Source organism: Myotis nattereri (assembly GCF_964212035.1).
Source record: "Myotis nattereri genome assembly, chromosome: 1".
Lineage (NCBI taxonomy): Eukaryota > Metazoa > Chordata > Mammalia > Chiroptera > Vespertilionidae > Myotis > Myotis nattereri.
In genome coordinates this window covers 39,159,597-39,184,425 of record NC_138075.1, presented here as the reverse complement: position 1 = coordinate 39,184,425, position 24,829 = coordinate 39,159,597, and the positions used below count along the sequence as shown (strand labels likewise).

Below are 24,829 nucleotides of genomic sequence, written 5' to 3'. Positions count from 1 at the left end.
TGATAGCGCTCCCGGCACTTTTGGTGAAAGACCGGAGAAGCACGATCGCGCTCCCCGGCACTCTAGGGGTTAAAATGAGCAATTAGGAATATAGTGAACATAGACATATTAATAATCTTCTTTATCCCTTCTTCTCATTCCTTTTCCAAGTGGTGTGGATATTTAGCACTTGTTAGCTACTTCTTCATTATCCATAAAAATGGGGTACACGTTCACATAGGAAAAACTCACATTTGATACAAACACATACATTTTGTATTCCTTCAGAGTCCTGACTTCACTTTCTATGAGAACCGGAGAAGCAGTGTCACTGGATTTTATCTGCACTCCCTCTCCCATCAGGGACAAAACCAAGAGGCAAGAGACATCACCAGTATTATGAACACACGAACAAAGAGGACTGGAAACTCATGTCAGCCTCATAATTGTATTTCTCAAAAATAATTGAAAGCTTGGCCGGTGGTGCTCAGTGGTTGGGCATCAACATATGAGCCAGGAGGTCACAGTTCCATTCTTGGTCAGGGCACATGCCTGGATTTCGGGCTCCATCCCCAGTGGAGGGCACGCAGGAGGCAGCCAATCAATGATTCTCTCTCATCATTGATGTTTCCCTCTCTCTCTCTCTCTCCCTCTCCCTTCCTCTCTGAAATCAATAAAAAAATATTTTTTAAAAATAGCTAAACATTGAGCTAACCCAAGATCTTTTCCTAGGTCAAAGGCTTCTGTAAAGACTACATTTTCCCAGTAGGTGGCAGTATTTTCTTTCTTCAGCATAAGTAGAATGCTTGAAGATTTGCCTCAAGGTTTGTTGCATTTGTTTTTGTTTTACTATTTGTTCAGTAAACTGCAGGTGACAATAAACAAGTTAATAAAACTTACATTTCTTTCACTTTCTTTAAAAGAAATCGCTCTTGGAGGTTTGCAAACGCCCCAGGTGGGGAAATTTATGCTTTGGCCACATTCAGTAGCAAGGTGTATGCGGAGGGAGACCGTGCTGTAACCTCCTCCCCATTTCCTGATAGAAGTTACTTCTAAAGACTGGCTAATTGATAGTAATGTCTTGGAGAAAACATGTCATGTTTTTCTGCCTCTATAATGGTAAAATAATACATAGACTCTAGAATTCTTGTTTGTAGGGCAAACTATTCATTAAACTGTGAAGATGTCTTTCCTAGGTGGTCAATAATGAACTTTAAAAATTATCCGCACACCCTATTTTAATGGTAACACCCACATTTTTGCAACTGTACAAGACCTCTCAGTACCCCAACAGATGGTTAGGTGCTGTCACACGTTTGACATGAATTAAATGTCAAAACTAGGTTTGAGGAAGAAAGGATTTAAAGTCCACGGACATATGTTGGAGTTGAAAGACGGAGGTGTTCATTAGTGGAATCATATCTCAGGCACTTTATCTTCAAAAAAAATACTGTGTTAGAAAGAATGGGGAAGGCTGCGTTGGAAGCATGCGTTGCACTGGTTTCTCAGAAGTACTTTTCCATAAACCACGTTGCTATGTTCAAGAGCTCAGTGTTTTCACTGGAAATAAGGAGATAGTCCGAATTTTCTCATCCACTCCATCTGAGAATATTCAACTAATATCAGAAAATAGGTTTTAGGATATTTTTAAACAATTCTCTGCTTTCGAGAGGAGCCATCTCGTGCTGCTCCTCCCCTCTTCAGCGCCACCAGGACCTCGGGAGCCCCTGCCGGGCCTCGGCCTCGCACAATCGCCAGGTCCAGGTCCAGGTCCAGGTGAGGCTGCCCAGCCCGGCGACTCCGACGCGCTGACAGGTGGCGTCGCCCTCCTCCCAGCCGCTCAGGGCGACGCTGGCCTCCGCTCCAGGCCCGCAGCCGCAGCCTGCGCCCCAGGCATAGCTCCCAGGCTGGCCGCTTCCCCAGGGAAGAGGGAGGCCCGAGAGGGGTCTGCCGACAGGAGCAGAGGTCCTCCAAAGCCCGACCCGGCGAGGGATGATCGGACCAGGCGTTCTTTGGGCTCCTCCAACAAGGGACCCACCGAGCCTGGCGCCCGGGCACGTCCAGCTCTGCGTACCGCCCCTCGGCCTCCTCCGCCCTTCGCGTCTGCGACCCCCGAACCCGTCCACGCCCCCAGCCGCAGTGGCCTCAGGTCTCCACCGCCTGCGGACCCAGCCGCTCTGCCACCCGGGGCCCCAGGCAGGCCGAGGGGTCACTAGGGTAGGCGAACCACATTCCCCAGGTCGAGCAGCCGGTGACAGCACCGCCCCTACCCGCGCTCAGGCGACTCCAGCGCCCCAACCCCCCAACCCCCCCGAACCCAGACCCCGCAGGCGGCCGCGGTGAGGAATTCATTCGTCCCCCTCCCCTTCCCAAACTTCTTCCGTCCGCGCGGCGGTTCTCCCAACTCGACCCCTCCGCGCCATCTGGCTCCTCCCACTGCGCTCCCCTCCCCTTTCCTGGTCCCCACTTAGGAATCCGCTCCCCCCCGGCTGCCCCCCCTCCCGCGGCGGGCCGGGTCCGGGATCCTCCCCCGACTCCCCCTGCCTGCCGCCGCCGCCGCCCGGGTTCCTCTCCCCCCGCGGGCGCTCCCTGCCAAGCCCATGATGTAATGGTGTATGTTAATCAGTAGCATGTGGGGAGCTCCGGCTTGGGCGGCTCAGTCCTCCGCGAGCCGACACTGGAGGCAGCGGTGGCGGCAGCGGCCCGGACTCGCAGCGCCGCACTCTCCCAGCGCCGCCCGCCCCGACGGCATGGCCCGCAGCCCGGGCTCCGGGCGCCCCCAACCTCGCTGACAGCCGCCGCGGGCCCGGACCCGCGCGCGGGGCCCCGAGCCGCCGGGATGAGCCGCGCCGAGGTGAGCGCCCCTTTCCTTCCGCCCCCCGCAGGGGACCCGCGGGCCACTGGGTCCCCTTCCCGGGGGACGTCCCTCTCCGCTAGATAAGTTCTGGGGCCCGGGAAGCGGGATGCTGGGAGAGAGCCGCCTCTTCGAGGGCTGAGCCGCTGGGCTCCCCTCTTTGCCGGCGGCGGCCACCCCGACAGTGAGAGGCCGGGGGAGCCCCAGAAGCCGAACTTTGTTTGAGGTCCTGGGGAGGCGGGGGGCGGCGTGTGCCGAGGCCTCGGAGCCGCCCTGCCCGCCGGGTAAGAAGTGCTGTGGACCCGCGCGGTCTCCACGCTCGGCGTGCGCTCGGGGCCGTGCCGCCCGGGACGCGCGGACCAGGCGCTGGGCCGGACAGACCCGCCCGTAGGAGGCGGCGGAGCAGGATGCCTAAAGCACACACGCGCGTGCACACATTTACACACGCACACAGGCACGCACACATCTGATCGCTCTGGGCACCGCAGGCCCCGGAGACCTCCCTGTGGGCTGGAGCGGCGAGGCGCGGGGGAGCCGGGCTCCGGCTGTGCCTCCGCCCGCTGGGCGAGGAGCTTTGGGTGGGGAGAGTTTATTTTTGTCTCGAGCTGCTGCCTTGGCTGCTCACGGCCTAAATCCAGAGGGGCGCCTGGCGGTGGAGATGCTGGCTGTTGCTGTAGATGGAGCTGCAGCCGCTCGGCTGCTTCTCTGGGAGGAGGAGGAGGAGGAGGAGGAGGAGGAGGAGGAAGGAACTCGGGCTGCGGCTGCCTCCGCCTCTGCTTTGCATTAGCCCCCACCCCCGCGCCCCTCGCAGCCGCATTGCAAGTTTTCTGCGCGAGGAAAATCTGTTGCTGGTGCTGGCGTTCGCACCAGCCCCGAGGCCACCCCGGGTGGGGTGTGTGGGGAGCACCAGCCGTTCGCAGCGGCAGCAACAGGAAGCCGTGGGGTCTCCTCCCGCACCTGGGAAGGAGGCTTCTTGCCCTTCCCAGAGCGGGAATAGCTCGTCTCCCGCATCCGGGTGCGGAGGGGGCGGCCGGATTTGGGGGGACCGAACCCCTCGCGGGGCGCCCCCCGTCCCCACCCCCTGATGCACTCGTTTCCCAGGCGTGCTCCCTCGCCGGCCGAGGTCTCACTGCAGCCCTTTCTCTCCTTCCAGTGGTGATCGCCGCTCGGGAATGCGGGTGTAAAGGGTCCGAGCTGCCGCCCAGCGGGAAAGAGACCCCGGGACGCCGGAAATCACCATCCTGAAGCCGTGAGAAGGGGGAGGGAAGAGAGCATTCTTCATTCAGTTTGTGTGCCTTGTGGGGATTTTTTTTTAAAATCGTTATATTTTTTTTTAAAAAAAGAAACATTTCCGTGCTACTGTCTGTCATCATCTCTGGGGAAATCAGCCAGAACCACCGGAACGTAACTGAAACCAGACGAGAAAGGCAGCCGCCGAGGCAGTACCTGCAGCGTCCGAGCGCCAGAGCCACCTTGGAACCGGAACGCGCCTCCGGCGGCCGCGGGGCTGCGGCTCCGCCAAACTTTGGGGCGGGCGGGCCGGGCTGGGGCTCCGAGGGGCTTCGTAGACAGAGGGCCGCCCCCTAACCATGATGTTTCGCGACCAGGTCGGGGTGCTGGCGGGTTGGTTTAAGGGCTGGAACGAGTGCGAGCAGACTGTTGCGCTGCTGTCGCTGCTCAAGCGCGTGAGCCAGACCCAGGCCCGCTTCCTCCAGCTCTGCCTGGAGCACTCGCTGGCCGACTGCGCGGAGCTGCACGTCCTGGAGGGCGAGGCCAACAGCCCGGGTAAGTGCGGGGCCGCCCGCGTCCCGCCGGTCCCCCCACCCCTCCGCCCCCTTCCCAGCCTCGGGCCCAGGCCCCGCCCCCGGCCGCGGTTCCGCGGGGACACGGTCCGCGCTGTCCCCCGGGCCCTTGGCCTCTCCACCTCTTCCGCGTCCCCGCCCCTGCCGCCCACTCACCTCCGCTGGCCGCTTAGGGTTGGTGGCCACGGTCAACTCCTTCAGTCCATTCCGTGTGGTAGCCACGGTAGCATGAATGATTGATTTTTCCCTCATGCAGTTTCCTGGGAAATAAGTAAGTCAGGTCACGTAGAGTCTGGATTTTCTGGGCTTTTTTTCTTCTTGGTTTGGGCAACGTGGCTCTCTGGGTTTCAGCAACACACGAGGCAGCCCGGGACCCCTGCCCTTTGGAAGTCAAGCTTTGATTAGGCTGTCTGAGCAATCCATGAAAATCTAATGCTGTTATTAATTCCCCCCGCCCCTCCCCCCCCACGGGGAGTACAGTTTTAGAGCTCCGTCTTCTGAATAATATGTAGGTGATGCTACAGACTATTAAAATAATACTTGCAGTTCATATGCTATTTGGGTCTGCTCCTCTATGCTGACGCTATCCATATGGATATGCATCTTGTAGATGCCTGACAGCAGGCATGAATCAGAGTTCTTGCTGCTTTTTCTTAGGAAACTTTACTGAATAAAACAGAATTGCTTCGTATTACCCTGCTAGTATTTTACAGGCACCTCAACTAGTATAGAAAGTGAATGTACACGAAGGGTCCAGCGATTTGCTGTTTGCTAGCATGGGTGGTGACAGAATGAAATGATATCCTGGGGTGTGTGTGTGGGGGGGGGGGGAGGTGGTGGTGGTGAGGATGGGGGATGGGGAAAAGGTCTGTTGCTTATAATTTTGGATAGGGGAAATTCTTTAGTTCATGCTGCAGCAGGAGGGTGAACAGAGCCCCCAGTGTTTATGCAGAGAAAAGAATGCAGGGTCCTCTTCCAGCTGTTCCATGTTAGGGCCGCTAGCCTGCCCGCCTCAGCAGAGGTCTGGGCTGCCATTTGATGACAAGGTCCAGTCCAGGACAGCAGGGCCTGGGAGACACGAAAATGAGTGTGTTGGGGCAGTAAGAGGGGAGCTGGCCTCCACCTTACTTCTCCTCCCTGGTGTGGTGCTCATGATGCTGCAAACACCAGGATGGGATGTTTCCATATATAGAATCACAGGCTGGAAGTGACCACTGGAAATCCTCACAGTCCCTTTCCTGAGCAGACAGGACTGCACCCCGAGGATCTCCTGTTGCCAAGGATGGGGGGCAAACTGAGAGGGATCCCACAAGCCTTCTGGGATTCGCTGGAGCCCAACAGCCCGCCATGTTAGGCACAGGGTGGTGGTGGCAGGGTCCCTTTGCCCAGCCCCACATTTATAAATAGCTAAAAGGCCAGCCTCCTTCATAAGGGTGTGGGAGCATAACTAGATTAAGTGATGTCCACTGTCTTTATTCCCGTCCTCAATGTGACAGGGTAGCCTGGTTCACCTGCTTGAGTTTGCTTTCTCGGTTTGACAAACAAGGTTATATAAACTTTAGCGTCTGGTGGAATGCACAGGATTGATGTACAGTCATTTCTGTTGAACGCTTGACTCCAGTGCTTGTAGGGACTGTTCAAAAATGATAATTAATCTTTCGGTTACTCAAATGTTAGAGCAACATTTTTTCCTTCTGAGTAAAGAAGACTTTTCCCAATAGAGCAGCGGTTTAGAAAGGGAGGTATTTAAAACATATGGTATTAAAAAGAAGTTGCTTACTTAACAATCTTGTAATTTAATAAGCCAAGAAAATGTTGACCTTCTGTGAATCAGTATGTCATTTAGTGGTTTTTTTCCCCTCAAAAAATTTCCCCCATACTTATTTGTGTAAGACACCTACCTGTTCATGCTGCTAAGTGCTATAGACCTACAGCCTCTAGACCTGTTATGTAAGATAGGGACCATTTTCCAGTTTCCGGATTAACCTTTCAACCTGGCCAGTTTGCTTCCTTGGAAACCTTTGTACTTGGTATGTCGTGTGGCCAGCGCATAAATCATGAGTGAGGTCGTGTGATGGTTTGCTCTACTTCTGCAGCGTGGGGACCACAAAGAGCATCAAGATGTGTTATACATACCTGAGTGTGGAGAGCTGCTCTCTTACCGACATTGGAACCTCGCCAAGAACGAGGAAAGGGGCAAAAATGCCCACTCAGCAACCAGCATAGATGGCATCATGTCCGGGAGAATAGTTCAGACCCCATCTAGGAACATAATTACTCTTATTTTAGGCAACAATCCTAACATTAAAGTTTTTTGAATGATAATCCATTGCATATTATGGTTAGCACATTGAGAACGAGGTGAGCAGCTGCTGTAACCAGGAGTGAAAAGTGATCCCTGACAGCTTGACAACCAGGGAAGAGACAAACATTTTCAGGGCAAAAGCCCCGAAAGTTTGGGGAGTGTTAGAGTAGGACCCTGCGGGCATTACTCTATAATAACATAAATCAGTAATTGCTGTTTACCATTAATGAGAGTGAACTACCAAAGGGATACATTTTTAAATGCGCTCTTTGAGAAGGGAAGAAAATAGAAGGTCATAAACTTTGGAAATATTGACACTCAAGATAATTGACCTCCCGAGCTGTTTCATTCTGTAAAGCTCTTAGCCATTCAGAAAACTAGGCTTGTGTATAATGACTCATTCATTGGCTGGCTGAGGTGTCCTATACCAAAATCATCGTGTATTACTTTATGTTGTAATCATCAATTCAACAAGCACACGTATTTCTTCTGGTAATGAGAGATTTTAAAATGTGGTGAATGGGGATCAAATTCATATCGGGCTTGATTGCAGGATAATTAAAAAAATAGTAATAGGTAGTAATAGTATGAACTTGGCTCTGTTTTCTCCAGGACTGACTTTAAATAGAGCCTTTCACATTGAACCTAGTTGATTTGAAATCTGCGGGATGTATTTTGATATTAACTTTTCATTCTCTTAAATTTAGCATTTATTGAGAATCTAGTGCTTCACTGGTTCAGTCTTTGCCTCAGATTCATGGCCATCTGAGACTTAAAAAAAAAGGTTGAGTCCGTTCCTGTGGATTTATGAGTGTCACGATCAGCTCTTTAAGTAGAGGTTTGTTTCCAGAAGCCTCATGCCCTTAGATAAGTACCCTTCGGCCACCAGCCCAGGTTAACATTGAGACTTCTAGCCAGTCTCAGTTCGTAGATGACTGTTTCTGGAGCTGATATTTCATTCAATACTTCAAAATGGCAAAAATGGAACCCACAGGCGTTACCTGCCATTTCCCAAAGAAAAAAATAGGTTGTGTGGCATTGTTTATTTCTGACTTTTATCATTTGGATTTGAAAAATATTTTCCAGTGGAAATAGTGTAATAAATGGAGATTTGCAAGTGAATCCACAGCGACTTATTAACTCACAAAACAGTGTATGTTTTGTGGAGATATTGCATATGTTTGCAGTAAGTAAGGGGCAAAAAGATGGTCGCTTTACTTACAAGTAAATACAGGAGAAAGTATTACCTGAAATGGTGGTGCTTGAAAATTACAAAGGACTTGTGGGCGTATTTACTCTCATTAGAGGGTGAAGATGTTGGCTCTATAATTTTTATGGTTTTTAATTTTCATAGTGTAAGTATGCCATACCCTGAGTTGCATTTTTAAATCACAAAGGAATAAAAGGAAAGCAGAAGAATAGAGATTTTCCTAATGATGCTGGGTAAGATGTTGTTTGTAGTACTTACTTTGATTTATTCATTCCACATGCATTTTCTAACTATTTTCCTAGCCCTGTGTTATGAAGTGGGAATACAAAGGTAACTTACTATATAGTCCAGTGTCTGGTACACAATATCATGGGTGCTCAAGCATAGATATGGGTGGGGGCAGTGGTTCTACACACCCACAGTGAACCTAGACTAGAAGCTAATTGCCTGGCAGAGTCAAGGAAGACTTCAGTGAAGAAGACGTATGTTTGAGTTGAGTTTTGAAGGGTGAGTAGGAGTTGGTTCAATATGTAAAAAGGATTATAGAGAACAGTCATGAAGGTGTTTTATAAGCAGAAAGGATCATAGTTATAAAAATACTGCTTTATGAAAAGGCCCAGTTGTGTGCAGGAAATGGTGAGTTTAGGGTACCTAGAAAGAGTGTAGAATGAGCTCGAAGAGGCAGAAGTTATAACAGAAGCTATGGGTATGCAGGACTTCGTCAGCTAAGGTGTTTGGATTTAACCCTGCAGAGGTGATAGAAAACCCAAGAAGACTTTTTGAAAAGGAGTTTAAAGATGAAGTGTGTGTGTGTGTGTGTACACTCTGGAGAAAGAGAATTCCTGTATATATATGCATGATCTTCTGAGAGGCAAAAATGGAAGAAGTAAGGCAATTTGGGTCAGACAGGTTCCATTTTGGCCACCTGGTGGCATCATGAGCTCAGGGTAGCTTTGTTACGGTCAGCATTGATGTATGGGGGAAGAAGAAAGGATTGAGATGGAGAGGAAAAGAAAATAATTGTCCAGGTGGCCATTTATTTATATCTACAGGAGTCACTTTCTGAGCCTCCATTTTGTCATCTGTAAAATGGAGCTAATCGAACGGTGTTATTGTCCAGAAGTTACTTATTAATCATCAAATGATGACCTATTCTATTCCCCAGGTTTAACATTGCCTCTGATGGATCTAGAATTTATATTAAAATGTTTGCTTAAATCAGGGGTCCTCAAACTACGGCCCGCCGAAAACTTTTATCCGGCCCGCCGGGTGTTTTTGCTGCCGCTGCCTGTCCTGCTTAGCAGCCGACTGTCCGGGCCCGCAGTGCGCATGTGTGGAATGTCTGAGGGACAGTGAACTGGCCCCCTGTTTAAAAAGTTTGAGGACCTCTGGCTTAAATGGTAGGAGATCTTTTTCTTTAAAGATTATCAAAGAGAGATGGGGGAGGGCTTGAACCCTGAAAAGGTATGAACCTACTTTGCTCCACCTTCTGCATTGTAGCTTTGCTGTTCTCTATCATGTCGGGTTCTAAAAAAATGCAGCATTGACCCAGTTTTCCTAAATTACCTGTCAACATTTTTTTCCCCTTCAGTTGGTGAAAGTGAAAAGAGGAAATTATTTTGTTGAATGAAATATATTAGGACTTTGTACCTGAAACACTTTTTACTTAGGGCAAGGTAATTTTCTTTGGGTTGGTCAAACACATCCATACTCTTTGTTGCAAATAACTTGGATTTGATTGTTTAGCTTGGGTGTTCAAGGGCTTCAGCAACTGAGTGTGTTATAAGCAGGTCCCATCAAAGCAAGTACACGGCAGACAAACTTAACAGCAGTCAGATTGGTTTATTTATGTTTAAACAAACAAATGAGGGTGAAATGAGAGTCGGAAGGGCTGAGAAATAACTGAAGACTCCAAAGCATATCCTGTAGAAGTGCAATTCTAAAGAGAATTGGCAACACGAGAGAAGAGAAAATATTTCTCCTTCTTAACCTGGAGAAATTGGGAGGTTTTCATCCATGAGCAAAGTGCCTTGTGTAACTCATTTTCTAGGAAAGGTGTGGTGCTTATATAAATCTTTTTTCTTTTAAAAATATAATTACTACTTGGAAGTTTTTTGCTCATTCCTTTCTTTCCATCCCTTGTAATCATTCCAAGGCCTTACTGAATTCATCCAATTCATGTAGATTAAGATGCAGAATTAGATGTCTCCTCTGAGCTATTTTTTGCTTCCAAGGAAGCTGTGTGAGGCAGGAATCTCCCAAACAAAGCAGAATTTCCAGAACAGGAGTCAAGCTTTCTTTCTCAGCATGACTTGGGCTTTACTCTGAAGGTTGTAGCCCAAGAGCCAGCTTGGAGTTCTGAGGAACTAGCCTGGTGCAGAACATGTCATTCCTTGGGACTCATAAGCTACTTCTAGGGTTTTGTTCCCACTCTGTGTATCAATATTTTAATACACTGCTCCTTTTCTTGGTTTACTAGGGAAAAAATCAGTCAAATGATTCAGTGGTTTCTTTTACACAGTAGATAATACACACCATTAAATTGTACCTGGCACAGAGTATGTAGTACAAAACTGTGGGACCAAGTTCATATTCGCCAAGTACACCCGCAGAGAGCTGGGTACTGTGTCCGTAGGTGAAGCTGGTGCAATGATTCTTCTCAAGGAGCTTGCACTCGAGCTGTGCAGGCAAAACAAACCACCCCCACCCCTACCCCATATGTGTGTGTGTGTGTGTGTGTGTGTGTGTGTGTGAGAGAGAGAGAGAGAGAGAGAGAGAGAGAGAGAGAGAGAGAGATTCGACCATAAGTAGTTGCTAAATGCTATGGTTTTGATGAGAGAACAATACTGCAGTGAGGGGAAGGGAGAGAACAGGATGGGTTGGGTAGTTCAAGAAGTAATGCATGGTAGAAGTAAACTTGAGTGTGTCATTTGAAATGGTGCTTTATGACTTGCAAGTTCTTGCCCTTTTTTAGCACTTTTAAAGTGAGTTTCACGAAGGAAACCACACATATAGGGGGCTTGGTGCATGGACCGTGTTAGGGGCAGGTTTCCTGGACCTCTGAAGGATGAGTTTGAGTATGTTAGCGTGAGGGGAGCATGATGCATGTTGTCCATAAGGAATGATTTCTTGAATGGAAGAAGGAAACATTTAAACACTCCTTTGATTTCTAATATTTAAAGGTAGGAACACAAAAATTTTTGCTTACCCAATATTTTGAGTCCTCTTAAGTATCCATAAAATTAGGAGACTTAGTAATAGTTCTCTTTACTCACAGTAAAATACTTTTGTATTAGAACTAGTGTTAACCAGGAACATCTAAAACACAGGGAAAGATAAAAGTGTTTTAGACTAGTTCTCAACATTTACTGTATATGTAATCACTTGGGGATCTTGCTTAACCTAGAACTCATATAGAGGAGATCTGGGTAGGGGAGGCCCGCGCGCCTGCACTGGTAATAAACCCCCAGGTGGTGCTGTGCCGTCTGTGGACCACACTTTGAGTAGAAAGATCATGGACTACTAGGGAGGAAGGTAATCTGGAGGTCATTGGTGCACCACGTTTCAAGTTTTATGAATGCATATCAGAAGATTTTTGTTTGCAAATGAAAACTCACCTGAAAGCTTACTGGAAGTGGATGGAAGCCGCCCCTCACCCCCACCCCATTTCCACCTCCCAACCCTAACTCCAGGGAGAGCAGTTTGAAAATCTCTGGCCTAAGTCTGTGGTTTCCTCAGGCCCAGAGACATTCAAACTGTCTCTCACAGCTTCTCCTAGCCTGAACGGAGTCTGGGTTGGAGGAAGGCAGAGCTGGCTCCTGTTGCAGCATTTCCCCAAGCTTTTTGGACGTGTCCCTGCTGGAATTTCCAGGCATTCTAATGGTCAGCCTCCCACGGAAAATCAGGCTCCAGGAAAATTTATTTTTATTTTATTTTACTTTTTGCTGATGCTATGGACTGTAAAGTTGAGCTGGAAAGAGCAGGAATGTTCATTCCAGAGGCCGGATGGGAGAGATCTCTTCCTACTTCCCCAGCACACTCCCATAGGCACAATCATCGGAATTTCTGAAGCGGCGTATCCATCTTCCAGTGGAATGCCAGTGCTTGTGTGTGCAGCTCAGATACACAGAGAGCGTTGACTTTGCCTGTACACGCTGATCTGTGTGAGTGCAGGCACCAACGATGTGACTTACATGTGTGACTAGAATGATAGTGCTGATCCACTTCTGAATTTCTTTTTTTTTTTTAAATATATATTTTATTGATTTTTTTACAGAGAGGAAGGGAGAGGGATAGAGAGTTAGAAACATTGATGAGAGAGAAACATGGATCAGCTGCCTCCTGCACATCCCCCACTAGGGATGTGCCCGCAACCAAAGTACATGCCCTTGACGGGAATCGAACCCGGGACCCCCGAGTCCGCAGGCCAATGCTCTATCCACTGAGCCAAATCAGTCAGGGCCACTTCTGAATTTCTGAGGAGTCATAAAGGAACAGGGGCGCCCCCTGAAGCCTCCAGAGAGAACATTGTCTCAGTATGAAAAAGAAAAAAGGAGGGGAAAGTAGGTCTGTACCTAGTAGGGACCCGGGAGGTTAACACTGTCCTGGGTAAGATACCAGAAGAGTCTTTAAAACCGCATTTACTAGTATTTGGACAAGGAAATAGGAAGAAGCTGGGTTTTCCTAAGAATAGGAAGGATGGTTCGTGGAGAACGGATGTCACTTCTTTGTTGATGTGGGAAGGAAGGGAGACAGCATGCACAGAGAGGCTTCTGTTTGTGGGCAGACCACGGAAATTCAGATAGGCATCCCCTATTTCCTGATGAGTAAAATGGAGATATGGGGGCTGCAGGAGTCTAGTTCCATGGTGTTCCATGGCATTAGAGTGGTTTTGGTGACTGACAGGCCTGGCTTTGGCGACTGTCAGCCCTGAGGAAGGTCTTTGGTGCTTTGCTCGGGGCTCACGTGTTCAACATCATCATTCATATTGATGTGTGACTTAGCCTGGAGTCTCCAAGAAATCAGAGTCTGAGGCAAGGCCTGACATGCAGGCAGTTTACCTTGGGCACTGACCCAGGGGATAGGAAGGGGGCAGGGAGGAGAGAAAGGGAGGAAGGAGCCTGTGGACTGTGGCGAGGGACAGGCAAGGTGGCGTTTATCCACAGGCTCCCTCTGACCTTGGCCAAGGGTTTCCCAGGATGCTCAGGCCCTGCACTTGCAGGTTTGCAAGGCTGAGCCTTTCCACTGTGTCCCGCACTGTGGAAGGCAGAAAGGTAGAGAGACGTGGGACAACCGAGGCAGGATGCTGTCAGGTTATACCTGCTGGAAGCCAGTGGCCACAGCAAGGGCTGCAGTGTGAGCTGGGCTGAGAAGGTGTAGCTGAGGGCTGATGACAGAGTTACGATCCAAAATAGTATTTTTAATATGACAAGATGACTATTAAACCACTATTGCCTCCCCTAGACCTCACTTAGCGGAGACATGGTTCAGTAGGAGCATGCATGAACAGGACTTCTGGCTTTTGGTAGACTCAGAGCTTAGTATGAATCATGTCACAATGTGGTTGCCCCCAAAGCCACTCAAACCTTTAATAATACATTAGATAGATGATACACTATATAATAATATATTCAGAACAGGTCTTCTGCTGCAAATAATAATACAATACAGGGTCTGGCCTTTGAGTCTGGGTACGCGCTTTGAGGAAGATGGACAAGCCAGGATGTGGCCAGAGGAAAGAGCATGGTGGTCCACTTGAGAACCAGGGGGACATTTCGGCGGGAGAAAAAGATGAATGGAGAACAGGACAACTGTCATTGGTCCCTTGGGAAGGTTGGCTTGGAGTTGAGGGGTTCAATTCTGTATCCATGTAGATGGCAGCGTGTGGAAGCTGCAATACCAGCTGAAGGTAAAGAAAAACTTCAGTGATTAGAGTTCCTAAACAATGGCATAAGCTGTTTTGCAGCAGTGGCTTGGGGTTCACCAGAGGCGGACGGGCATTTAGCACTGTGCAGGGCCCAGACTGCTCCTTCCAAACAAGTCTGGCTCCTGTTCACTGAGCACCTGCTTTGTGGCAGGCAGCTTCGTGAATTCTTTGCATACATTATCCCATTTACTCATCCCAATCACCCTGTGATGAGGCGGTCAGGGAGGAAACAAGCAGTCTCACCCGAGAACCACTCCACGTGCCTCCCCACTGGGGGAAATCAGTGTGAGTTCCTTTGGAAAAGAAGCTGTGACCTCTTGGATGACCTCCAAAGTACCTCCTAACCTTAAGATTCTATGACTTCTCTGAAACAGGAATCTACACTAATAGAAGACAAAGATGCTAATTGACCATACCTTCACTATGCCATCAGCCAATCAGAAGAGTATGCAAATTAACCCAACAAAGATGGCCATTACATTTGCATACTGCAGGCAGGGCAGGACAGCGCGATCCACCACCTGCCCGCCACTATCCGGGCCTCCCATGTGCGACCCGGGGCGGTGGGGCGGGCCAGCACGATCAGCTGCCCGCCCCGCTGCCATCCGGGCCTGCCGTGGACAACCCGGGTAGGCGGGGCAGGCACCCTGGGATCAGGCCTGCCATCTGCCACCCGGGAGCGGGCCTAAGCCAGCAGGTGGTTATCTCCCGAGGGGTCCCAGACTGTGAGAGGGCACAGGTCAGGCTGAGGGACATCTGCCCCTCACACCAGTGCACAAATTTTTGTGTACTGGGCCTCTAGTGAAGATAATAAAACAGAACTTTTGGGGACAGTGTGAGTGAATGAATAAGGGTGGTCTTAAAAGTGTTCTTCAAATTATTTCCAGTGTATTCCTCCTGTATGTCATGGACTGTTTGGGCACAGGTTTTAAGAAATACACTGTACTGGTAGAGTGATTTTCTGTACTTTTTTGAAGTAGACAGTGAAGTGAGGCTAAGTCAACATGATGAGTAGGGGCCAGCACGTTTAAGAAAAGATGTAGCCCTAGCTGGTTTGGGCTCAGTGGATAGAGCATTGGCCTGCGGACTGAAGGGTCCTGGGTTCAATTCCACTCAAGGGCACATGCCCAGGTTGCGGGCTGGATCCCCAGTAGGGGGCGTGCAGGGGGTAGCAGATCAATGATTCTCTCTCATTATTGATGTTTCTCTCTCTCTTTCCCTCTCCCTTCCTCTCTGAAATAAAAATCAAAGAAACAAACAAAACACACACACACACACACACTCACACACAGATATTAAAGAAAAGATGTAAACTGAATCTTGCTTCTTTTGGTCATCCAACAGCAGTGATAAGCCCTGAGTATCAGTCATTTATTAGCAAAGGCAACTCATAATTGCAGTCTATATCTCTGAATCCTTTTGTTCCCTCCATGTAGTTCTAAAAGTGGCCATGGGATATTCTTTGTATGGTAGTAACTGCCTTTTCTTTCTTTCTTTAGCACGTTATGGGTGTCAGTCCCTGTGCTGATACCTGCACATACACACAACTGTTATCTCCAGTTATTAAATAGGTGAATGACACAAAGAAGCAGAACGAATGGTTGTGAACATTAAATACAATAATTAGAAAATGTACTTATTACTACTCAGACTTTTGCACATAGTAAATGCTTCATAACTGGTTTCTAAATTATATAAACCCCACAAGTAGATATTATCTCCATTTTACAGATGAGCAGACTTAGGTTGAGAGTGGTTGGAAATGTGCTAAGCTCACCAGGGTGTCTCTGTGTTGAACCCTTACCACCATATGAATGCTGCAGATCGCTTCCAGCTCTTAGGTAAATGAAAATGTTGGCATTTAAAAGTCCTTATGGATATTTAATGGCAGTTTTAATATGTTTCACTCTAACATTTTATAAAGTTGGTCTTGGAAGAACTCTTTGCAGCTTGTCCATTTTAATGTGTGTCTTATTTATCAGATTTTAATCCCGTGAAGCTCGATATGGCTTGGCCTCTTTCTTATCCTGGCTTCTTCTTCTTCTTTTTTTTTTTTAAATTAAGTGAAAGCATTGATTCAAACATTTCCCTTCCTGTGAGGGAGACTCAAGGAACAGAGGCTTCCGCTGCCTCTGCATGATCGGGCAGGACTTGGAGAAGGAAACAGGCTTTACAACCTGTAGAGAGGAAAGAATGAGGAATGTGTTACCCAATAGCTCATGGTATCCTTGATGTGGACACACTAGCAATTGATGTCAGGGTCAGGATCTCCTTAGGATCTAGAATTGGGCAAAGCCCCAACTCGAGGGCTGCAGATGAAAACAAGCTTTCCCATTGTTTGTAAATGGAGGGGCGGGGGATTATGAAGATTGGTTGTAGCTAGCGCAAGAGTAAAGAGTGAATTCTTCTAATTTCATTTCCTAGCAGCATGAAATTAAGGAGGTGGAGGAGACCTTACCTACTACAGCCCCTCTGTTGAAGATTTGAGAAGACTGGGGTCAGCTAGGGTACCTGCTTGTAGGGAAAGGGCTGGTGTTATGCCCTCAGTCGCTTCCCAACCATCTGTGACGTAGATGTGTTAATGCTTCCATGGTTTACTTGGCCAACGCGGTCACCATATTGAATGCTTATTTGTGCTGGGCAGGAGTGAAGCTCTACTTTCCTGAACGTCAAAGGCAGGATTTATCAGGATGATCTCCTCAAAGGGTTTTCCAGACCACCCCCTCCTTTTTGTGTGATTCTTCACTCACACTAAAGTGCAGATTTGTTTTTATTGGAAGATGATTACCGCTTATATTTTGAAATTGTCATGTAGTGTAGGGAGGCTTGACTTTATTTTGGCAGGTTTTAATCACAGTTCCAGTAACGGCCTCTTGATTTATGCGGAATCTGACTCAGCCACTCTGGAGTTACCCTGAACCCCAGCGGAGAACTAGGAGTCATTCATGACTGCCCCGGGCTGGTGGGAGGGACTTCACTCTCAGGCTGTTGAACGGTTCCTTCCCGGGTGTTCATCTGCCTGGTGTGGTGGGCCAACTGCAACTCCTCCAGAGGGTGACCTGACCCCGCAGGCTCGGTGCGCCCTGCAGACACGGTCACAGTGCCAGGCGCCGTCATCCTTTGCCTTCCAGACTAGTCTATGTCCTCATCACTTTGGTCCTCCAGAACTTCATACTGTTCCTGGCTCATAGGTGATCTCAGCATGCTCTCTTTGAAAGAATGGATGAATGAGTACAGAGAAATTTAACTCATCACCCTAATCCACAAGGGGTTTACATCTTGGTTGTGAAAAAACAAAACAAAACACCTCAGTGCATAAAGATTTCATAGTAGAACAGGACAAGATGATAATCCTAGTGCTGTTACCAAGAGGTGTGTGATAAAGGCCAGATGTGAGAAATAGATTCTGTTACTTTTCAGTGCCGTATGGAAGAGCGGGGCTGGGGTCTTGGCATCCTCACTTAGAAGTGTGTCACCTTGTAAAAATGATTTAAACTCTCAAGAGCCTCCGTTTCCTCATCTGTGAAATGGAGTCACCCTGCTAAAGTCACAGAGCTGTTACCAGGACGAAGTGGGATCCTGTATATGTGTAAAGTGCTTTGTAAGCTGCATCATGTGGTATAAATGCAGGGTGACATTATTCTCGAATGAACAACTGAAACAGTGTGTGTGGGGGAAACATTCAGGGATGTGGGTGTTTAAAAGGTCCAGGAAAAGATAACCATGGCTTCTTTTTCAGAGCTTTTTGCTCATTCACAAGAGCTGAAATAGCACTTGGTTCTCTGGGCCTGGACCGAGGCCTGGATCTGATGAGTCAGCCGGGACTTGCAGCTGTGGGGTGGAGAGTCCCTACAGGCAGGCTTGGCTGTAATTTGTCAAAGTTCATTTTGTGTCCACTTTCATCCTTTTAATTGATTAGATCACTGAGGGCACTTTCTTTGGGTAGGAAGAACTCAGATGTCAGTGCTAAAGAATTCCTTTGGGGAAAGTGACACAAAATTCTGTGTTGCGACCACTGTACCCCCCTGCCTGCAAATACTCCAGTATGAGTGTTCACGGAGCCAGTGAAAGCATGCCATAGGGGTTCCCTACATAAACGGGCAGGTCTGGATTCTTTAAAAAATGTGTGATAATGAAGTCTTTAAACTTTTATTATTAAAGAGGTAACTTCATAAACGTTATTATCCAGCTTAAGACCATTCAGTGGGAAACCTTTGAGTATTTTTGCATGCCTCAGCTAAACAAGAAAGTAATTATGCTTTGCTTTTTATTCTTCAATATTATTTCCACCTTTACGTTTCATTGAACAAGTTGGAAAAGGAGAATGGTTTTTCGTCATTGTTCTTGCTTGTTTGTTTGTCTTTAACAAAACCTCCCTATTTTCACATTTTCTTTTTGTGGTTGAATTTGCAGATTTTCCACTTTATTGTGGTATTTGCAGATGATCTGAGCACAGTTAAAATATTGAAAGTGTGAGCTGGAAGGTCAAACTTGAACCTCATGTGTGATTCTGATATTAAGCTGCTGGTGGGTTACATGGAAATAATTGCGGTGTGTATCTGTTTAGTTTGCAGTATTTTAGAGAGGAATAATTAGGACAGAATCGCTGTGGCTGGTTTTCTTTAAGACTTTCCCCACTTCTCACTGAGAGAGGGAAAAACCCCCAGAGTTAAGACAGGAAATGCTTGCCTCGCCGGTTTGCTTCAGTGGTTAGAGCGTTGGGTAGACTGAAGGGTCGCAGGTTAGATTGTGGTCAAAGACATGGCAGGTACCTTGGTTGCAGGCTCAGTCCCAGGCCCCGGTCCAGCACGTGCAGGAGGCAACCGATTGGTTTGTCTCTCTCACATCCAAGTTTTTCTCTCTCTGTCTCCCTCCCTTTCACATTCTCTAAAAATAGAAAAAGTCAGCCTGGCTGGTGTTGCTCAGTGGTTGAGCATCAACCTATGAACCAGGAGGTCACGGATTGTTTCCTGGTCAGGGCACATGCCTGGGTTGCGGGCTAGGGACATGCAGGAGGCAGCCAATCAATGATTCTCTCTCATCATTGATGTTTCTATCTCTCTCTTTCTCTTCCTCTCTGAAATAAATGCAAATATATTAAAAGGAAAAAAGAAAGGAAAAGTCAATGGGTGAGGATTAACAAACAAAAACACACACCAGGAAGTACTTGGGTATTTTGTTGAACACCTCAATAGTTAAGATGGTGAGTGGTATTCACCAGCTGGTGTTCAGTCCTCGGGCAGAAGACACAGAAGGAGGTGCCTCGTCCACACCCCTCTGCACTCCACCAGCTCAGCATTTAGCACACTGGGTTGTAATCACCGTGTTAGCCGAGCAAAGGAAACTACAGAGGTGACAGCCTAGTGGAGCATGGCATTTGGGACTGGATCCAGTATTGGGACAGCTGGTGAAATTTAAATGTGGACTATATCCATTATAGGGGATAATATTATAGCATTTTTAAGTTTCCTTAATGTTATCATTATACATTGGTCATGTCAGAAAATATCCTTATTATTAGGCGATGCATACTGAAGTCTTTTGGGGTGAAGGGACATGATGTCTGCAACTAATTCAATGTAAGGTGGCAAAGATTAAGAATTGGTAAATCTTGGTGAAATGTGTATGAGAGTTCATTTTTTAAAAATAAAAAGTTCAAAATGTTTATTTTTTAACATCGATATCCTGTACTGGAGCATTAGCTCCAAGAGGGAAGGGCCTTGTGTAGGTAGGTTGCCAGACAAAATATAGGATGCACAGTTAACTGTGAATTGCAGATGCACTATGAATAATAGGGATACTAGTATCATTACAAGAACTATTTGTGTGTATCCACAATCAGAGTTAACGGGGGTTCTCTACTTTTATTCTCTGATCTGGCAACCCTGCTCTGAACGACGGAGTATCCCTAGTCCCAGCAGAGCGAGTGACACTTAGAAGGTGTTCCGCTGCTATGGGAATGAATGACATGGCTTCCCAGGAGTTTGTTCTGTAGCTCCTATTAGACAAAACCCATTGTGTCTGAGCTCGGAGCTGGGACTTACCTGTCCTTGGACATGATCTCCTCCTTGTCCTTCTCCCTTTGGTTATCTTCTCTCTTTGAGCTGATTCCCGCTTTCTTCATTTCTCTGTAGCTGGTGGAGTCAGCTGGGCTACATGTAATACTAAGTTACCCGCATCCTGACTCTCCTGACAGTTTAAAGATCTTCTTCTAACGCAGTTGGGTAGAATGGATACTGGAATCTATTTTGACAGCTGTTGAAAATCTCCACTGTTGCGACAGCAGGTTAAAGAGGTTATTTGTAACTCCGGTATTATTCAGTGAACCTTTTGAAAAGATGTGCACGCTGTTCCGTCAAATAGTATTTTATAGAATTTAAATGAGTTTGGTGTTCACAGTGAAATTATCAAATAAAATGCTCTTAGGGATTAAGTGTATTACACTTAGTAATATTTCCCCACCAATGTAGTAATAGTAGTACATTACAATTTTCTCAATTACCAGTGCCTTTTAAAATGCAGGTGTAGAATCTAAATTCAGCTAGTCTATGCCAGCTGTCCCATTGATAACCTTCCCTTTAAAAGTGACCTTTGAGCAATTTCATAAAGAATGAATATTTATACTATTTTGTTGTTGAGCTGCTAAAAGAGGGGTCTGTGCAAGGAACAGGTGGCTTTGGTTGGCCTGCTTTACGGAAATTGATGCAAAGAAAGCATTGCATTATTTTATCATTGGAATTACGAGTGTGAGAATGACTTCATTTTTGGAATTGCATTTCCGTGTTGAGGTTTGGGATTAGGGTGGAGTCTATTGCATGTACGTGAGTTGGAGAGCTTACAGATAAGACATAGCAGCTGAAGGATAAAACGTCCAGGCGCATCTCTAGGCGGCAGAGGAATTTTTACCAGAGGATCTGTTGTTCTACTGGGCTTGAGGTTTGGGGGGCAACTGTTCAGATTAACTCTTCAGACTTGAATTTTTCCTTTTATCTCAGGTCCAAAGCATGGAAGAGGATCCTGGCAAATTAATTATCAGTACAGTGCTTAGCACAGAGTAGGCACTCACAGTAAAGTTTGTTCAGTAGAATGAACGTGATAATTATGTTTGGATTATTATTTCACTTTTAATATGATTTAATTACTTGAAATAGAAGATCTTTTAGTCACTGTCCTTTACCCAATTGCTTGGCAACACAACTATTAACATGTTTTCTGATTAAAATAAATGTTCCCATCTAAGTTTACACTCGATAAGATTATAATATAAAGAATTGGGAGCATTAAATGGATGAGATAGAATTTGACACAAAAGCTATTTCTGAGAAGTCTCTTTTATTAAACATAATTTCTCCTGTGTCTGAAAGGATTTATCAAATTGTGTAAATTAGGTCCTAGCAAATAGGGTAAAAGAGTTTTTTGAAAGACAACATTTTTATAAAAAGAATTATATTTCTATTGTAGAAAAATTGAAAGAAAAATCACATAAGTGAGACCTATAATCCTACTTCTCATTTTTACTGAATATATTTAGAGTCTACTTTCCTAACATAAATACACAAATAATTTTTTACACAAATACACAAAATTAGGAACATATGAACATGTTGTACACTGGTACATATGTGTTTATATGTTGTTTTGTGAAAAATATATTTAAACTGCCTTAGTAAACTTAATTTAGTCATTCATATTTTAGTGCATCACCACTAATTATTTTTGTAACAGTATTTTTCAAAACACACTTTTATTGATTTTAGAGAGAGGAAGGGAGAAGGATAGAGAGATAGAAACATTCATGAGAAACATCGATCGGCTGCCTCTTGCATGCCCCCCACTGGGGATGGAGCCCACGACCGGGCATGTGCCTTGACTGGGAATCGAACCGTGACCTCCTGGCTCATGGGCCGATGCGTAATCACTGAGCCTCACTGGCTGGGCTATAACAGTATGTTTAATGGCTGTGTTACATTTATGTTATGGCCGTGCTATAATTGCTTAAATCAAACTCTTACACTTGGTCACGTAGATTATTTCCAGTTTCTTACAATGCTGTGGTAAACAGCCTTTAAAGCATGGTTATTGCTTTGGGATCTGTGCCTGCAAGTGCAATTTCTGGGTCACACATCCTTAAAATTTTGTGGAAAGTATGTTAACGATATTGTCCCGAAAGGTTGGGCCAATGAATGCTCCTGTGCACATAAATGTTACTTTTTGTACACTCTCTTCTACATTGGATATTAATAACAAACCAAAGAGCCTGGCCGGCATGGCTCCGTGGTTGAGCATCAACCTATGAACCAGGAGGTCACAGTTTGATACCCGGTCAGGGCACATGCCCAGATTGCAGACTCAATCCCCATGGTGGGGCATGCAGGAGGCAGCCGATCAATGATTCTCTCTCATCATTGATGTTTCTCTCTCTCTCTCTCCCTCTTCCTTCCTCTCTGAAATCAATAAAAATATACTTAAAAACAAACACACAAACAAAAGAAACCTTCATTTGATAGGTTCTTACTATTTTCAGGTGCATTTCTTTGATGGCACTCTTTCCTGTATTTACGGCCCTGCTGTCGTTTTTATCCTTTCTTTCTGTCTCCTTTCCCATTAGGGCATTTATGTTTACTTACCAATTCATGTTTTAATTTCCATTTTTGTATGGTGTGATTTGATGTCTGGAAGTTTTAAATTTTGATTCTATTGGCAGGAAAAGGGCTTTTGAGAGCAAGTGTATTTCTGTCAAAAGCTTACTTTCTCCCCCTCTGGGGGACATTTAGTGTTCAGCAGGAAGGAAGAGGTTGCTGCTCAGTTTTATTTAATCATCTCAGAAGAGTTTTAAGTTATTAAAGCTTATACAATGTATTAAGAAGCAAGACATTTCCGTATTTGCATTAGCTGTTTGAACAGTATGCCAAAAAGCTCAAATTAGTACTTTTATCCTAGAAAGTTTTCATTTTGGAGTTTGGTCTGTTTTACACTAAAACACATTAAAGGTGAGACAAGAGTTAAAATGGAGAAATGATTCATTATGTGTGAAATTTTTTGAAGACGGAGTAATTTGCATCCTCATCTATGAGGCATGCCTAGAGCTGGGGATGGAAACAATGACTGCTATAGGTCTAGGAAAGCTGATGTTTTTCTGATTCACAGACACCTACTGGATCAAAAAGCCTCATGTTTTCACTGCATTGTGTTGAAATTTCTTAGCCATATGTGGTATGGATACTTTGTTTGGATTCTCCATGTTGATATTTTTCTGGTACATGCTGCATTAAATTTATGTTACCAATATAAGTAGCAAGATTCAACTCCAAGCAAAGCTATTTCAGAAGCCAAGCAATGCTAACATCATTAGAGCCAGTGATTCTCAATATGGGGAGGGTGTATATCTTTCCCGGAAGGAATAAGGTGGCTCCCATCATCCATTCATTCACAAATTTTTATTTTGTGCTTATTCGGAACTGTGTTTTGTAGAAAGGAATGCAAACGACATTAGAAGTTGAAGATACAGCTGTATACAAGACATAACCCCTTCCTTCATTTGAAAGCAAAGTCCATTGCTCTGACTTGTTTTCATCATGGTATCTTAACTTTGACTTTCATATAAGGCAGGAGTCCCCTCTGATTGCTCTTTTTCTCGGTGTCTGTGTGGCTCACTTCTTCACCTGCTTCATTCAGGTCTCACTCAGCTCATTGTCTCCCCAGAGAAGCCTTCCCAACCATCTTCTCCGAACCCCTTACCCTGACTTATTTTAGTTTATTCATGGCGTTCATCACTGTGAGGCATGTTACATTGCGTGTCTATTTGTCGTCCGAACCCCCTCACTAGAATGTAGGGTCCACGAAAAAAGGGTGATGCCAGTTTGGTTGATTGCTTCCCCTTCCATAGGAAATAGAACATGGGATTAGCAGGAATGCAGTACGTATCTGTTAATTCTCTGAGCATTCGCATGCCTACGATGGGGCTGGCATTGTAGGTGGTGATAAGTGCTATGAAGAGAAATAAAGCAGATTAAAGAGTTCTTAAAAATGTCCATCTTCAGAGGGCTTGGGTTACAGAAGGTGGAAAGACACTGATTAGGCAGCCTGTCTCCCCTTTCTCTCTCCTGAGTGTCTTTGAGTCCTTCCCTGTCCTCTCTCTTCCAGCCGTGTCGTAGCCACGCTGTCAGCTGTGCTGGGACTTTGTAAGGAGGGACAGTGCATTCTTTTCATGCCTCACTCCATGTGACCTTCCCGCTTGAGTGCATGGACGCCCAGATGTGGCCAATGCTTGAGCTTCGTATTTCCCAGACTCCCCGGGAACACGCCTTGGAGTGGCCTGCTCCTTCCAGGAGTAGCCAAAGGCTGCCTGAGGGTTTGAGAGAGAGTCAAAGGTCAGTGAGAGTTCCAGGGTGCTTTTCTCATAGTTTTCATTTTCTGCTTTAATGATCACATGATTCTGAGCTTAAATTCTTCGAGAGATGCCTCATAGAAAGATGAAAAAGTGTTTTTTTTTTAATTAGAGTGCTTTATGTCAGACCTTCTTTTCCCTCAGTTGCCTCCATGGCTTGACGTTCAAACCTTCCAGGCTCTTGGCCGGTGTCTCTCAAAGCGGAAGGGGTAGCTCCTGAACAGGATAGATGAGGGGCTGCTGTTGGTTGTCACCATGCCTGGACTTGAGCGCCTGCTAATAGGGATTCCCACAGCCTGCAGTAAGGAGGCGGCTGTGTCCGTGGTGGATCGCCCTGCCCGAATGCCAGTGTTGCTCTCACGCGTG

General features: G+C 46.4%; 1 protein-coding gene across 1 annotated transcript in view; it reads left to right on the top strand.

Moving 5' to 3' along the window:
- Positions 1-2,603: 2,603 nt before the first annotated feature.
- SAMD4A (sterile alpha motif domain containing 4A) overlaps positions 2,604-24,829 on the top strand; it is a 211,276-nt gene continuing 189,050 nt past the window's right edge. The window contains exons 1-2 of the mRNA XM_081101343.1: positions 2,604-2,833; positions 3,987-4,618. Coding sequence (XP_080957469.1) covers positions 4,423-4,618 — 196 coding nt within the window. The 5' untranslated portion in view covers positions 2,604-2,833; positions 3,987-4,422. The remainder of the gene's footprint in view (positions 2,834-3,986; positions 4,619-24,829) is intronic.